Source organism: Aspergillus ambiguus (assembly GCF_047715705.1).
Source record: "Aspergillus ambiguus strain CBS 117.58 unplaced genomic scaffold BDV59scaffold_12, whole genome shotgun sequence".
NCBI lineage: Eukaryota > Fungi > Ascomycota > Eurotiomycetes > Eurotiales > Aspergillaceae > Aspergillus > Aspergillus ambiguus.
In genome coordinates, this window is record NW_027395525.1 from 36,844 (window position 1) to 53,461 (window position 16,618).

Consider the following 16,618-nt stretch of genomic DNA (forward strand, 5'->3'; position numbering starts at 1 on the left):
GCGTCGAAAGGATCAAATCCTCCACACAAACCTCCGTCCCTCAACCTCCCAAGTCCCCGTTCCCCTGTCCTGTCGCCTATAACCCCCCATCATGGCGGAGTAAGTAGCTCCTGTCTCTTGGAATTCGTCGGTATGAAGTCTCCTACTAACTTCCTCGGCAGGAAAGAAGTCCCCCTCACGGCCGTCAAGGTCGAGGCCTTGGTACGATTCCCATAACAAAAAATTCCTCTGCGCCCCGCTCTCATCAACCCCCGCGACCATAAAACTAATCTTAACGCATATATAGGTGGTCATGAAGATCATCAAGCACTGCTCCCAGACCTTCCCGACGACTGCGACCGGTTCGATTGTCGGAATGGATGCCGAAGGCACCCTCGAGATCACCAACTCCTTCCCGTTCCCCGTCGTCGAGATGCCCGCCGAGTCGCACTTTGACAACGCCGCCCCCAACCCGGCCGCGGCCGCTCCTCGCGCAAAGGCCAACGCTGTCTACCAGGCGGAGATGATCCGCATGCTTCGGGAGGTCAACGTTGACGCCAACAATGTCGGTTGGTACACTAGCGCCAACATGGGCAACTTCGTCAACATGAACGTGATCGAGAACCAGTTCTTTTACCAGAAGGAGATGAACGAGCGCACTGTCGCTCTGGTCCACGACGTCAGCCGCAGTGCTCAGGGTAGCCTCAGTCTGCGCGCCTTCCGCCTCTCTCCCAAGTTCATGGCCGCTTTCAAGGAGAATAAGTTCACTGCTGAGGAGTACGTGCGATCCGCTTTCGTCACCCCGGTTGTTTCACCTCACGGGTCATCTAACATGCAAACAGACTGCAGAAGTCTGGCCTCAGATACCAGGATATCTTCGTTGAGCTCCCGGTCGAAATCCACAACTCCCACCTGATCACCACTTTCCTTCACCAGCTTCAATGCCCCAGCCAGTCGGCCCCGACGGATCTTCCCCCGTCCCTTGCCGCTCTGGAGTCCGGCCCCTTCGTCAAGGACGCCATCTTGTCCCCCAACTACGACAACTTGACCCTCAGCATTGACCCCTTCCTCGAGAAGAACTGCGACCTCCTCCTCGACAGCATCGAGACCCACAACACCGAGACCAACAACTTCCAGTACTACCAACGCTCGCACGCCCGTGAACAGACCAAGATCAACCAGTGGATCACCAAGCGCAAGGCTGAGAACGCCTCTCGCGCCGCCCTCAAGCAACCCCCTCTCCCCGAGGATGAGTGGCAGCGCCTGTTCAAGCTGCCCCAGGAGCCCAGCCGCCTGGAGAGCATGCTTAACAGCCGCCAGGTGGAGCAGTATGCCCGCCAGGTCGACAGCTTCGTGTCGGCCACAACAGGCAAGATGTTTGCCGTCAAGGGGAACCTGCTCCCCGGCGAGACCGCCAAATAAACGAGGGACGGATGGATGTCTTTGTGTCGCTACTGGGGGATTCTTGGGAATTGCATGCATGACCTTTACGGCGTAGGAAGGGTAAAAATTCTGTAACTGACTGTTAATATGTCTCCTGTTGGCTTATTCCAGTGATGAATAGAGTACGGGATACGACTGTCCAAGACGCGTCCTTGATCAGCGATGCATGATAAGGGCATGTGCCCTAACGGGTGGTTAGGGTATGATCAGCACGTGATGGGGGCTGATGATGACCTCATCGGCAGCATCATCGATAGACGCGATTAGATCGGGTCGCTGCGATGGGCTTCGTCCATCATCTAGCGTGTCCTTGTCTGTTTCTTTTCTTTTCACGATCCAGTTTGTCTTGTTTAGCTAGACCAATGCCTTAAAGCCCTTGAATTCTCTCATGTCCAACAGTAATCTCGACATATGGATCGTATGTCCGCTCACTTCAAGTTGTATACATCCATTCTTCCTCTGACGATGACAACAGTCCGGTGCGTTCGCAGCTGTCACAGTCGACTTCATCGTATACCCCTTTGATACCCTCAAGACGCGCATCCAGTCGTCCAATTATGAGAAAGTATACAAAGATGCCTCCACACGAGCAATCAGAAAAGACATCCTCTTCCGGGGATTATACCAGGGCGTCTGGAGCGTAGTCTTCTCGACGATTCCGTCATGTACTGCACCCTCTCCACGCCTATCCCATAAGAACCCCGAGGGGTCTACATTAAAAGAATACAGTTGACCATCTAACAGCAGGAGCTTTCTTCACTACATATGAAGCCCTTAAACACACTCTAAACACCACACATGCCAGCACTACCACTACCAGCCCTTCCATTCTCCCAATTAGGCACTCCCTTCCGGCGCCCATAATCCACGGAGTCTCATCTTCTGCCGCCGAAATGGTTTCTTGTTTCATTCTTACCCCGGCTGAAGTCATCAAGCAGAACGCGCAGATGGTCAATCTACAAACCGCACAGGGTACGCCACCAGGGGGGAAACGACCTGCCACGGCCACCATCCAGGCTATCGCCAAATTCCGACATAAACCCTGGAAGCTTTGGAGTGGATATACCGCCCTTGTGGGCCGGAATCTACCTTTCACCGGACTTCACTTTCCCATAATGGAGTATGTGAGGGCGCAGATTGTTGCTTCGAGAAAGAAGAATAAGCGAGAGGAGCGACAGATTGCGGGACATAAGACTATATCTGGGAAATTCAACACTGAGGAAGATGGTAATGCTGTGGTAGAAATGGCGGTTATAAGTGGCATTTCGGCTGCGACGTCTGGCACCATTGCCTCAACGGTCACCACGCCCATCGATGTCGTGAAGACCCGGATGATGCTTTCCGCTGGGGACGGTGAGAAGCGGAAGAGAAGCAGCTCGTGGTCTGTTGGGAAGCAGACCTTTCGGGACGAGGGCGTCAGGGGTCTGTTTCGTGGTGGAGCGATCCGAGCTCTGTGGACAGCTTCTGCGCTGAGTATATATCTCGGAATGTATGAGGGAGGGAGGTGCTATCTTGAGAAGAGGAGAGAAAGGACAGCGGAGTATGAAAGTCAAGGAGAGGCATAGACTCATGGTACTATCAATTGTTATAGGCACAGGAGTTGATTCGTTCATACCTCAAACATAGCTAGTCATATAAATCGTACATACATCATCAGGCAACCTTTTGTATAAATCGCAAAAGCAATAAGATCATGATCCATGTCGTCTCGTCATATCTGTCGTTTTAGTAGCACGTAAATGGGCTGTTTAAAAGCTTGTCAACTTCTTAAACCAGTTCATCTTCCCTCCAGAGCTAGGGGGTGGACCGTAGCGGTCGTAACGGGCGCCCCGATCTCGCTCATAGTCTCCGCTGCCGGAGCTGCTCTTCATGCCCTCTCGTCGTCCCTCTCGTTTTCTAGAACGCATTTCGTCAATCTCCTCGTCCGTCATCCCCGGATGCCTGGCCCGTCTGCGTGCCCTACGGCGCAGCTCACGACGGGCCTCCTCATCCGAGGAGACGGAGTGGGCGTTAGCCTGGTCTTCCTCGCCAGGCGGGACGTCTAGGACAGTCTGGACAACAGGTGGCGGCTCGGGTGGATCAGCAGCTTGAGAGTTAACCCAGTTCGAAATCTTGTCTCGACGGCCGCCCGACATCACTGGTGGCTCGGGCATGATCTTGGATTTGCGACGACGCGACTTGTCCCGTTCGTCGCCAGGTTTATGGGGCCGGTTCGCCCGTTGGGCGTCTTGGTTGCCCAAGTAAAACTCTCTGGCGGCCTGATCGTCGATGCGAGGGTAACGCTTCGAGCGCTGGTCGTTCTCGTGCATTTCCGCCTCTGCACGGTGACGCTCTGCCTCTCTCTGTCTGCGTCGCTCCCGTCGCTCTGCAGCCTTGGCCTCGGCGCGTGCTTCTGCCTCGCGGGCCTCTTGTTCCTCCAGAGCACGGCGTTGCTCACGAGCAGCACGACGAGCTTGCTTCTCTTCGCGGCGTCTCTGTTCGCGCTCCTGCTCCTCCCGAAGCTGTTGCTCCTGTAGCTCGCGTTCCTGGGCCTTTTGCCTCTCTTTGCGACGGGCCCGCCGCTCCTCCGCTTCTCGCAGTTCTGCTGCACGGACTTGGTCAGCCTCCGCCTGCCGGGAAGCACGCTTTGCTCTACGTGCTGCTCTCCGAGCTTCCACATCTTCAACCTCAGCATCAGCTGGAAACGCACCAGGTGGTCCGGCGTCCGTTGTGAAACCATCACCGTCAACATCTGGTCGAGCAGAGCGTCTTCTTTTCTCTTCCCTTCGCAGACGTCGAGCCTCATCCTGCTCGGGTTCTGTAGTATATTTGGCATCGTCGTTACGACGTGACCGTGATTTGCGTCGTTCCGGCCGCTCTGTGATTTCAGGGCGAGTTGTTCTTCGCAGCGACCCAATGAGGCCCATTAGACCGGTAGGTTCTGGCTTCTTAGGAGCGGTACTTGATCGCTTTACGCGTCTCTCCCGTGGCGGAGCTTCCACGAAGGCAAGATCGTCAGGTCCCGAGAACACATCGGGGCCCTGTTGATCTGCGTCGACCATCACAGGATCATCCTGGAGGTCTCCATGCTTTGATCGTGACTATTGGTGGATGAAGTTAGCTAAAAGATCAGGGTAATATATAGGGGACAGAAACTATATCGTCATGCTGTACCTTTTTGCGCGATCTCCGCTCAGCTTCCCTGGAACTCATCTTTGGAGCATCGGCGTCGTCTCGACTCACCATGACCATGTCTTCGTCCTCAGGAACATGCATGTCGCGAGCACCTGCAATGACATATCAGTTATTGATGGCAGAGTCATACGATATAAGGAGTCCATACGAGATTTTCTTCGTGTACCCTGCGGTCGGTCCCTCTCTCGCTTGGATCCAGACGCAGGCACACCCATCATTCGCGCGGCCTTATCCGGCATCTCGTGACTATCATCCGGAGGTGGCGTAGGGTAACTAGGGTCCTCCATTTCGATAGACGGGCGCCTTGATACGGGTCGCGATCCAGAAGCTCCAGCTTTCCGACTGGATTTTGTCCTCGATGATGGTGGCGGCGCGCCAAGAATGAAGTTTGAAAATGCCATAGGTCGACTATGCTTAGGATCTCGTCGCTTGTCTTTTTCAGATGCTGACGATCGCTCTCCTTCATTTTCAGAATCCCTGGCTTTCGAATGTTTCGTCGATTTTGACCGAACCATCGCTGGAGGGGACGGGTCTCGCCTGCTTTGCTTTGCTTCTTTTGGCACAGATTTCTTTGGCGGCGGTGCAGCACCCCAGAATCCCCAAGAGGCTGCGCCTGTTGTGCGGTCGACGCGCGCTCGCTCCTTCTTAGCGGACTTCTCGCGTGAAGTAGCCTCGGGTGGAGGCGTTGGCGGCTTGTCATCTTCCGCCGCAGGCTCATCCTCCTGCGGCTCCTCCTCCGGGGGAGGGTCTACAGGCGACGCATCTTTCTTTGTCGATGCCCTTTTGCTCTTCTTCGTGACCTTTTCAGGCTCGGGCTCTGGCTCGGGTTCTGGCTGAGGTTCAGGCTCAGCTGGTGGCTCAGGCTCCGGTTCCGGCTCAACAAGTTTGCCCTTCTTCTTTTTCTTCTTCTCTGCCTTGGACAGTGGCATTGGCTCTGGTTCTGGTTCGGGAGCTGGCGTTGGTTCCTGCTGCGGCTGTGGCTCTGGTTCCGGCGGTTCAACCACTGGCTCAGGGACTGGTTCGGGAGTAGGCTCAGGTTTCGCCTTCTTCTTCTCCTTCTCGAGCTTTTTCTTGGCCTTCTTTGACAAAGGAATCTGTGGTTCGGGCTCTGGCTCTGGCTCCTGGGGTTCGGGTTCTGGTTCGGGAGCAGCTGGTGCATCGAAGTCGTCGTCAAATGCATCAGGGAAGCTCCCCGGTACAGAGTCCCGTGAAACTTTCTTTTCCTCAACCGGCTCAGGCTCTTGTGAAGGCTCTTCAGGGGGTGGTGGAGGAGCTTCTTTCGCTTTCGATTTCTCGGCGGCTTTCTCTTTCAGTCTATCCTTTTTCGCCTGTTCTAGAGCCTTGATGCGCTCCGCGACTGACATCTTGGCTGACGTCTTAACTTTATTTGAAGATGCGGGGGTTTTCGACGGCGGCTCGGCTGGCGGCGGCGGTTCTTCGACGACAGGCGCTGCTGGCGCCTCAGCCTCCTTAGGCTCATCGTCTACATCAATCAGTAGGTCGTCTTCAGGAGACTTGGTGTCTGTTTCCTGCGGTGCTTCGGCCTTGGGTTTCTCCTCCGATTTCTTTTTGGTGGCCTTTGGCTTAGTACCCATCGTAGCCGCTCCTAGGCTGGCCCAGAACCCTTTCGCTTTGGTTGGCGTCTCTTCCACGGTTTTTTTCTTGGACGCCTTGGGAGTGACTTCATCCCAAATAGGCTCATCACCACCGTGATCATTATAAGAGGCATCAGGCTCGGGGGTTAGTCCTATGGCAGGTGGTGTTGGTGCTGGGGGAGGTGGTTCCTCTACACCCTTATTCTTCTTAGACTTTTTCTTTTCCTTTGAAGTTCCCCAAATGCCCCAGCCGTTGTCTTCCTCCTCTTGCTTTATGACTTTCTCGGGCACTGGTTCAGGCTTCGGCTCAGGCTCAGGCTCGATCACAGGCTCCGGTTCAGGTTCAGGTTCAGGTTCAGGCTCGGGTTTGACTTCCTCCACTGGCTCTGGTTCCTTCGGGGGCCATTCAAAGTCTACACCGGGGATGGGAAGGCCTTTCCTTTTCATGGTCTTCTCTCGCCTCTTGCGCTCCTTGGACGAGAGATTTCCCCAGTTATCGTACAGGGGGTCGTCCGGCAATTTCGGGGCCGGTGGCTCGGGTTCGGGCTCAGGCTCAGGTTCCGGTTCCGGTTCTGGTTCGGGCTCAGGTTCAGGTTCGACTGGAGGCTCAGGCTCGGGTTCAGGTTCTGGCTCCTTGCCTTTCTTTTTCTTCTTCTCTTTCTTCGATATCCCCCAAGCAGCCCAACCATCGTCTTCCTTCTGTTCAGGCTCTGCGGGCGGGTCAGGGGCGGTAGGTGGTTCCTCGACCACAGGTTCATCAAGTATAGAAATTTTTTTGCTCTTTTTGTCCTTCTTTTTGACAGTAGATCCCCAGCCATCTGTCCAGTCATCCTCTGGAGGTGGTGCCGCAGGTGCAGGTGGGTCCGGAGCGGGAGGTTCTTCAACAACAGGGTCTTCGGCTGCTTTCTTCTTTTCTTTCTTCTTAGTAGACACGCCCCAGCCCCAATCATTGTCATCTCCGATTTCAGGGGATTTCTCTGGCTCCGCCTTCACAGGTTCTTCAACAACCGGCTCAACTGCTGGGGGCTGTTCGGCAGGTTTGGAAGCGGCCTCTTTCTTAGCTTTACGCTTCTCTTTTTTTGACAAGCCAATTCCCCAAGCATTATCCACTACGGGTGCTGGTTCTGGCTCGGCTGGAGGCGCCGGTTCTGGCTCAGGAGGAGGAGCTTCCTCTTCGGCCTTTTTCTTCTTTTTCTTGTCCTTCTTCGAGGTCACGGTGAAGCCCCAATCGTCCTCCTCGGGCTTTTTCTCCTCGGCAGCGTCATTTTCGCCGGGGGCATCAAAGTTCCCAAAGTCGAAACCAACTGAAGTTTTTGTAGGGTCCGGTTTAGTCCCTGTAGACCATGGATTGGTGCTTTTGTCGCCGTTCAGGCTGTCCAGGCCCCATTTATTGCCAGTGTTCCAGTCCTTTCCCCATCCTCCAAAGTTGAATCCGCCGCCAGCAAACTTGCTTCCAGGCGGATCCAAATTCAGATCTAGTTGTGGTGCGCCGTCATTGAGATTAATATCCTGGAATGCATTCTGAGTGGGCTCTGGCTCTGGCTCCGCCTGCTTAGTGGTCAGTAAGTGAGTGCGAGCTGGAAAATCAATTCGAGTCCTACCTTGCCCTTCTTTTTGGTCTTCTTTTTCCCGATAGTGGCAAACCCAGCCCAGGAATCATCTCCATTGCCGTCAACATCGTCGGCCCAGCTGAGGTTATTGTTGTTGCTCGCAGCTGCAGCGGCTGCCTCTTCCGCAGCCCGCTTTTCCTCCTCTTCTTTGGCTCGCCGTTCCTCTTCTTCTTGTGCAAGTCTTTCCTCCTCTTCTTTTCGTTTCATCTCCTCTTCTTCCTTCTGCTTTTTCTTGCTTTTCTTGGTAGTTGTCGTAGCCCATCCAGACCAGTCGTCGTCCCCACCATCGCCCCCTCCATTCCCATCGTCACCACCATTATCATCTCCCCCACCCCCTCCAGCGTTTCCAGCATCACCATGCTGTTCATCTTCCCCACCACCATCGTTCTTATCACCCTCATCCGGTGGAGGCGAGGACGACTCCTGTTTCTGTGGGGCAGCGGCGGCCTTATTTTTCTTTTTCTTGCCGCCTTTATGTTCGCGCACGCCAGATGGCGTCTCGAAATCTATCCCAAAGGGACCTGCAGATTTCTCACCGTTCGCGGTGGGAGTCGGCGCATCGTGGTGAGTCGAATATTTTCGTTGGGCTAATGGTGCCAGAGCGTCGTACTCCGGGGGGAGGTCTTTAATGGCATCATCGTAGGGTGGCGGTGGCTCGGACTCGCAGTAACTCGGCAGGTGAGGCACTTTTAGGTCGAGTTCGAATGCGGCAGCTTCTTTTGAAAAACAGCGTAGTCGGGTATTCGTGCGCGGTTCTACTTTTGTATCAACGACGTGCCCGCAGACAGAAGCAGCTCTGTCCAAACGATATATGAGCATGTCGTCCATGGTCAGCGGAAAGCCCTGATCTCTCGTATTATGGTCTGCGGCTCGACGGCGCCCAGTATGTGGACATCGACGGCTAGAGCGCGGCGCACTCAATCGATACGATGGTATGATAGTTTTGCGCGAAGATATTGGATCGATCGATGGGAGTATGCAGGACGGGTATGCGACAGGGAAGGATGTGAAAACGACGGAGGTTTGGCGTAGGTCGAGAATTAAAGTAAAACGGGTGCCAAAATTAAAGTAAGAAACCGTATCAAGGGAGAGACCAAAGGAGAATGCCGCCCGCGCGAAGAAGAAAAAGGTGAGATGAAGTCGCAGGAGAACCGAACCGATCTAAACTTTGCGACTGAACGTAAAACACGAGGGCATCGAGAGGCAGGGAGAGCAATACTCGCCGGTGGGGTGATTCGTATGCTGGCGGCCAAGGAGAAAGGGAGGAGTGGGATTGAAAAAGGATGAGGGGGGGAAAAAAAGTCTCAGAAGTCTGGGAAACTAGGGATAAGAAAAGAGGCCATGGGATTCATGACCCTTCGACAGCGGTGGGCGAATGTTGCTGAAGATCGTCCGGGGAGGAGGATGGGATTGGGTCGGTGTATGCTCAAGAATGTGAACTATTTTTTCCCGATGCAGTGAAGTTAGCGGATGCGCGGATAGGAAGGAACTTTTTTTCCTTTTTCCTGCACATACTGTTCGGTCCTCGAGAATGAACACTGGCTGCGTGTGGATCAACGAGGTGAGTCCCCGACAGGTAGGATAGTAAAATGGTGGCTGGGAGGTGCGAACCAACAAGATCAAATAATCACCACCACCTCGCGGGTGGGCTTCTTAGCGTATTGGACCGATGCTACTCCGTAATGACTGGCATTGCAAAGAAAAAGCACTGGACAAATAAGATGACGACTCCAGAAGAGAGTCACGCAGGCACAAGCCACTCACACCGCTGGAGCCGGGTCCTATCGATAAAGATCGCCCCCTCCTTGTCGAAGATGGAGGGGAAGAATCACCAGACGTGGGATGGATGCAGGGCTGGCCGAGCACAGACCGGTAGGAGGAACGGAGCTTTCTCTGTTGTTCCTCAAGAATAAATTGGACGTTGTCTGTAGAAAATACTGGTCAGTACGATGTTTGTTATCCAAGTGGGGATCACGAACGGTACAGATGAAGCTAGAAAAGTCCGGTTCCTTGGTTCTCCCCCGGGTGGTTGTTGATCGGAACTCACAATTCGATGGCTGGGAGGTAGACTCGGGAGATGGTTGGGAAAGAAAAGACAGGATGAAAAGAGATGAATGAAGTGGTCAAGTCCGACGCGAACGAATTCAAAGTGTCGCGATCGATTCCTGACTCAGGCAACAAGGCAGAAACATCACCATATCAATATACACAGTACTCCATACATCTGTTGATTCCCGGCAGAACATGATGCAATAAAAACAAAAAAAAAATATTCTAATACTTGTCGGGCACCAAAATCTATCTCCAACAACCCACACTATCCCGCAAGGACCTCGGGTAGACGAATTCCAACGCTTTTTGCGTTTTCATTTCTTCACCGCATCGAAGGCGAAGATTCCCCGCCAGCCTATGAGAAGGAGATAACAGACATTGGAGACCCAGCATGGCTGCATCCACCATTCCACTTCATCGTCTTACTACTCACTCCTTCGTGCGACTTCTATTCTGGAACTGGGCCCCATTTTCGTTGACAGTTGTCGCCCGCTAGAAATTTCTCCTTTTCCTGCATCGTGTTGTCTCGGACCCTGTAATCCTGTCCTTCCCCGCTGTGGAGCCCTGCACGCAGGCGTCTCGCTGTAGGCGTACAACATCTGACTTTTTATGAACTACCTATTAAGCTCTATATTGTACGAAGGACACTATCGTGCCTAAGAATCCATAAATGGTCCAATTCTACTATAACATGGATCATATAGCCCCTTGGTTTCTTGGAATTAAGCAACAGTAGTATATAACATCAGTGACAAAGCAGTGCAAGTCACCGCTTTTTCCCCTTCCACCTACAGTGCATCGCATTGATGTCCTCAGTCCGGCTGCAACTAGAAAAGTTATCCGCGGGATTAATTTTAAACAGGAAGTCGTGCCCAACAGGAAGAGGTGTTCCTGCACAGGAGTCACTGCCTCGATTGATAGCGACCTAGGCAGGTGCCCCTCCCTGCGGTCTATACAGCAGTGACTCACACCTGCAGCTCTTTGGGGTGGGACAAACTCCAAGGCCCTCGCTTGTGATGAGAGATAGGCGTCATGCAATCATCAGCGCCATAAGTTCAATTTCCCTGCCGTACCATCTGGAGGTCTGATAAAACTGTGCGTTATATACGCAGTGTTACTTTCTGATACCAATGAAAGCTCCCTTTCGGCAGCCCCACGAGGTAGATAGCATTATCGGCCCCAATATTTTCCATGGAGTGCATGAAGTGACTATTATTCAGCGGTTGGGGGGTTTGGAAGCATATATTCCCGGTAACCTAAAAGTGAGTGGCATTTCAAGTGTAGATAGCTCAGACTACTACGGGCAATAACTATTGTGATTGAGCATTGGGCTCCTCGGCTATGGAATATAGACGGTATTCAATGCTGCGTCCGCTATTCAAAGCCAATATAGTACCTATTCGGAGGGTCTTGCGGTCTGTCCAATATGACGCTATTATCTGGATACGTTCCTAACTAACATGCCGCTTAAATTCTGAGAGTTACCCCGTTTTTCAGTAAGAGATATCAGTTTCATACGAAATAAACCTTGAAAGAGCTTCATGTTAGAAGTAAACTATGTCGAGTTCGATGTTCTTCAAAATTGTGCCTTCCGCAAGCTACCATTATAATGCATACGGCTGATCAATATATATAACCTTCAGGTGTAAGGAGACCATCGTCTACAGATTATATTTTCTCCTCTTATAGACAAAGAATCTGATGTAAGAAGGCATGTCTTTCTTCCGGGTTGATCGAAAGCAATCAAGGCTGATTCTCTCTCTATCTGCTGTCCTATTGGGGCAGTGCGAAGTGACCAAAATTGAATGATTCGGCCAAGCTCCGAAAGGCGAATCGTGATTGGATGGCGGGCCATTCTTCCTTAACGCGTTAGGGTGAACCGTGGCTGCTGACCAGTTGGAGGCCTTATAGATCGACCCTGCGCCCCGTTCTATATCAAAGTCCTAAGCCCCTCTCCGTCGTCGTGCTGTATATAAACCGAGGACATGTCTGCATAAAAAGAGCAAAACAACTTTCCTCAACCCTTACATATATGCAGGATACATCTGAAACCTCTCACTTCGTCGAAATGGCCGCAGAATCGCGCACCCTCCAAGTCGAGTTCTCCTGGAGGAACTTCAGAACCCACGTCAACTATGCCAACAAACCGGACGCTGGTCCTGTCTACATCGTGGAAAGCAATTCCTTCAAGTCCCCCCACCTCATCTTCGAATCTACTGCAGATAAGTCTGTAGTGGGGACGGGGACCCTTCACACTGTTAGCATAAATGCGGACTTCGAGCTCCACGGGCGACATGGCACCCTGACGGCTACAAAACGCCTACAACCCGTCTATACCTACACTTCATATCTCTTCTCCAATGATGGCTCGCCTAAAACCATGACGTGGACCAGTGGATCTGCATGCAAGTCGTTTGACTATATTTGTCTGGACGACAACATGCTCCCTGTGGCCAAATTTACCTCGAGGACACTCGCCGTGAAGGACATGGCAAGAATCGAGTTCCTCGGCCCAAAGGCGAACGATGACAAATTTAGGGACGAGATTGTTGTTACCTGTATAACACTGTACTGGTGTATGGCCCACCGCAGCGCCAACATTTTCAATCTTTTCGGGGCCATGTTTCATCGGCCAGGAAAGCATGAGTGTGTGGATTCCCGCATAGAACACTCTAGTGATGGCAAAAGTGCACCTAGATGAGTCAATGTATCAAGTATATCAGTACCATTGAAGATACAAAAAGTGTTAGAGCTTGGTGTTTCTTTTATGCGAACCAATGCGGTATCATGCAAAGATGCAACAGAATCCAGTGTTACTGTAGTGGGAGCGTCACATATCAACATGCTCATTGAATTATACACTGGATATTTGTGTGGCTTATGAAAGGAGGAGATCGTTACGACCTGCGCAATAGCCAACTTGGATTTCTCAATATAAATTGTTCTAGACAACATTTTTCTACATAGGCAAAATGAAGCAGCGTTGGAGAAGGGAAGTTGCGCATAGGCACTGGACTTTCAAGGATCACCCTTAGCAAACAGAATTTGTCTGTGTAAGAAGAGCAAGCTTCCACGGCATGGAATTATAGTCCCCAGTTGCTGACGGGTCTACTCCCTGGTAGAGGTAACGCATGTTGCATGGGCTGATTGTCATAGTCTGATCGACCTGAGTCCGTACCATTTCCCCATGGCTAATGCTCTCAGTCCAGGCAGTGCCGTTAAAATGAACATTATTGGAAGAAGCAAAAGAATTCTCTTCCGTATCCGCAAGGGGAGACCATTCGCCTGTGAGACTAGTAGTTGTCCAGGATCGGAAATATCTCTGACCTCCACTTCCGATCGCTTCCACAATGAGAAGGTATTGGCCATCACCAGTATTGTAAACATTGGAGGCTTCATAAAGAGCGTATGGATCCGAGTCTTCTAGCGCAATGGCGGTGTTGTCCATTCCCTCTGGAAAGCTGTCGACCGAGGTCTGTGAGCGGTACAGATGGCCATTATCGTCTGACGAGAAGAGGTAACAATTTGAGGTATCGCAGATGGTCCACATATCAACCCAAGAGCCCTCACCGATGTTCTGAGTGACGATTGAAGGGGTGACATCGAAGAAATTGGTGGGCGCGCTCCATCCAGATGGGTCGCTGATATCAGGATTGGTGGAGTATGCGGCGTTGCCATTCTGGTAGACAAGGTACCATAGCTTATCAGGTTCAAAGTAGAAGACCTGAGGTGCTGCACGATATCCCGTCCCGACGGGAGTCTGGTCCAAATAGTGAAATGGGGCAGAGCTGGCCCTGTTGAAATCTGTGAAACTCAGATAGACGAGATTGTATCCGTCGGCTTTGGCGGTGCTGGCAAAGACGTGATATGTTCCATCTACCTGAACGATAGAGGGATCCTTAATCCCAAGGATATTATGACTATCACTTTTGGGTCCGAGTAATGGTCCCGTGGAACTCCATTCAAAGCTCGTGAGTAGGCTTGCTCTTCTTGGTAGCCTTTGGATACCTCCACCATGGGGGGCTGCATATGCAGTGGCAAGGAAAACCAATACTGTAAGAAGTTCGAAGGCCCTCATCTTGAAAATTGCCTAGAAAAGAGTGCACCGTGTTGTCCGTCCTATCGTTGTGAAGGGAACGCTGAGATTTATACTTATCGACCTGCTGGTCACCGCAAATCCATGCCCAAGATATCTTCGAAGGCCCGGAACCCGTGTGGGGAGGCCCGTTCTACATCTTGACCCTCAAGTATATTAGGCACGGTAGTTAGCATGAAGTTGCAAGCCGATGAAGCATCACAGTTAATGATCCCATTAGTTCTTGTTGGTCATAGGGACATTGGATCGAATAAGTTCAGCGTTTCACCAACATCGATCGTCATTACAAGTTTCCCTGTTTAATATCTCGGTACTCCACAAAAGCATCCTTCAGTCCCAAATCAGCCTGAATAACTATAAAGATCACGGAGAACACACTTGAAACGTCTCCGACCGATCCCCATATACCCTGAAGGACGTCACCCAAAGCTTATACTGTACTAGCCTGTGCTTTAAGACCCCTGAACGAACGAAGAAGGAGAACCATTGTGACACCATTTTTCCTATAGACCGATAGCAGGATACTGGATATCAACTTGCTATGAACTTTATTTAGCAAAAGAAGACCTCGTTTTCTTCAATTTACCCGAGAACTTGGGTGCCATAATTGACACCGTGCTTTCGCTCGGGTGAACAGTCTGGCATGCACCATGGTATTGACTATGATCATACCCAATTTCAGTCTCGGAAGTGCGAATTTTGCAGAAGGAATAAGGAAGAACTATCTGTATTCATTTGAGTTGAAACTTGGATGTCGTAGATCACTCTCAAGTTGTCAGAGCGTAACTGGCAGAGGTTAAGGCAGTGTTTGTGATCAACGTATTGGTGCTGTAGGGCTAGGTTACGTAGACGGAAGTCGCAGTACGAGTTAATTACTATCTAAATGTACTTTAACATGGGAACTTGATGAGAGTTGATTATTGCCTACGCATTCCTCTCATTAGAACAACAACTATTAAGCTATTAAAATAAAGGGCTTGCTGCCCCATGGAAATTTGATAATATGTTGTTATTTGATGGGAGATATAAGGCTACAACAAAGATATCATGAGTTCAAGTATCCATACATGAATGGTAGAAGGAAAGTATTTGGCACCTAAGGGTTCAGATCGGAATGATTTGGAAAGTCCCACAAAGTCCCAGCGCCAGCCTGTTGCAATACCCATCGTTGACAATCTTCTGTACGCCAGTATTCCTCGTTTCCAACTTCCCCAGTAACAAATGGGAGACATACAGACATGATGGACATGGGAGCACAAGATCGTACATAATGTCCCAGCCGGGTCTCTCCGTTGTATCCACGGGACGCAATGAGTCGATCTATGAAACATTCTCCCGGGGCATCCGCTAACATCATAGTTCGAACAAACCGCTGCCGGGTATCAATGAATATCACACCTCTCAAATTGGGACACAGGTTGCTTTCGAAGACGTCTCCCGGGCATGAGCGGGTGATCTTGCGTGGATGTAGTAATACCAGGTGGGTTAAGTTGGGCAGTACCTGTAGGATACGCAGAAACACAGAGCGATTGACATAGGTGTGGCACAATAAAAGTCGGCGCAGCTGTGTCTACCGCTCCGGGGAATCTGCGGTTAATGGTTATGTCGATACCGCAGATGTCGTAAGGGAAATTGTACTGAATGCAACAGAATTATTGCAATGCAGAAAGGCGCTGCATTGACCAACGGAGGGCCTGGAAGGATGGACTGTGGCGAACGCGATCGATGGTATCCGGATGTAGAGATAGGTCAAGAGTGAGCTGTTCGATCGGGTACCGAATCCACCAATTGAGACGAGCCAATACGGCTGAAGCCATATGAGGATTTGACTGTGATGTCTGAGGCAACGACAAGACTACTCCACGTGGTTGAGGAGGAGCTAGCATGGACCTACGGTCGTATGCACGACCATCATTAGCTCTGGTTGACAGTAAGCCCCCATTACAGTGATCATAGATTCGGGGTATGGAATCAACGTACATACAATGCCGTGCAAGCAAATCTTGGGCAAGATTGTACGTAAACCTACAAGTGAATGTAAAGCTCAGCAAGGTCTGAGTCACTGGATGGGAGGCAGGATATGCAACAACCAGCGGATTGGTATCGATTAGGGACTCGATAATTATCAGGATGATCTCATTTGGGAGACGTTGAGTAGCGTCCATTGTGGTTTAGATTTTGCCGGACGGTTTTGCTTGACGGCGGCTCGCAGATGGGAACCATCAAACAGGGTTGAACATCTATGAAAAATTCGATATTGGATATGTTCCTTGTTGATTGAGGCTGAGATCCAAGTAGAAAGATATCTTTATATACTGTTGATGACTAGGTTTACATGGAGATCTCCTCGTACTCTTGTAAACTTCCAGATAGCGGATGAGGACTTCCTGAACGATAACCAAATAATAATAATAATAATACTGATAATTTTTTCCCCTTTTAGGAATGGGGTTCAAGGAGTTTTTCTCTGAGTATTTCTCGGATATTATCCTGTTTCTTTGTTTTATTTTGCTTCTACTCAGTTCCACTGGATCGTAGCCAGGTTGATGCTATTTCTTCACACAATGAATAAAGGGTTTTAGGATGTCTATTCTTTAGAATCTATCTTCGATATCAAGACAACTTGAGGTAGAAGTGTCAGCGGTCCAACATTGGTGGGTTCGGGGTCG

At 51.0% G+C, this 16,618-nt stretch overlaps 5 protein-coding genes across 5 annotated transcripts; 3 read left to right on the forward strand and 2 right to left on the reverse strand.

Moving 5' to 3' along the window:
- The first annotated feature begins 47 nt into the window (after positions 1-47).
- On the forward strand, positions 48-2,052 carry BDV59DRAFT_176399 (putative eukaryotic translation initiation factor 3 subunit EifCh). The gene is made up of 5 exons (XM_073689425.1): positions 48-99; positions 162-201; positions 287-756; positions 822-1,840; positions 1,898-2,052. Exons 1-4 carry the CDS (start codon positions 92-94, stop codon positions 1,399-1,401), a joined length of 1,098 nt encoding a protein of 365 aa, XP_073548657.1. The 5' UTR covers positions 48-91; the 3' UTR covers positions 1,402-1,840; positions 1,898-2,052.
- Positions 1,811-2,987, forward strand: BDV59DRAFT_201216 (putative mitochondrial carrier protein; the record flags this gene model as incomplete). The annotated part of the gene is made up of 3 exons (XM_073693751.1): positions 1,811-1,840; positions 1,898-2,087; positions 2,167-2,987. The coding sequence occupies 3 exons, from the start codon at positions 1,811-1,813 to the stop codon at positions 2,985-2,987; spliced, it is 1,041 nt and encodes a 346-aa protein (XP_073548658.1).
- A 91-nt stretch (positions 2,988-3,078) lies between these two features.
- On the reverse strand, positions 3,079-9,035 carry BDV59DRAFT_18409 (uncharacterized protein). Its single transcript, XM_073690630.1, has 4 exons — positions 7,793-9,035; positions 4,745-7,739; positions 4,576-4,688; positions 3,079-4,502 (listed from the first exon to the last, which is right to left on the reverse strand). Exons 1-4 carry the CDS (start codon positions 8,627-8,629, stop codon positions 3,171-3,173), a joined length of 5,277 nt encoding a protein of 1,758 aa, XP_073548659.1. The 5' UTR covers positions 8,630-9,035; the 3' UTR covers positions 3,079-3,170.
- A 2,792-nt stretch (positions 9,036-11,827) lies between these two features.
- Positions 11,828-12,675, forward strand: BDV59DRAFT_18440 (uncharacterized protein). The gene has a single exon (XM_073690676.1). It carries the CDS (start codon positions 11,886-11,888, stop codon positions 12,552-12,554), a length of 669 nt encoding a protein of 222 aa, XP_073548660.1. The 5' UTR covers positions 11,828-11,885; the 3' UTR covers positions 12,555-12,675.
- A 209-nt stretch (positions 12,676-12,884) lies between these two features.
- On the reverse strand, positions 12,885-13,931 carry abfI (putative alpha-L-arabinofuranosidase; the record flags this gene model as incomplete). Its single annotated transcript, XM_073693752.1, has 1 exon — positions 12,885-13,931. The coding sequence occupies one exon, from the start codon at positions 13,929-13,931 to the stop codon at positions 12,885-12,887; it is 1,047 nt and encodes a 348-aa protein (XP_073548661.1).
- Between the last annotated feature and the right edge of the window lie 2,687 nt (positions 13,932-16,618).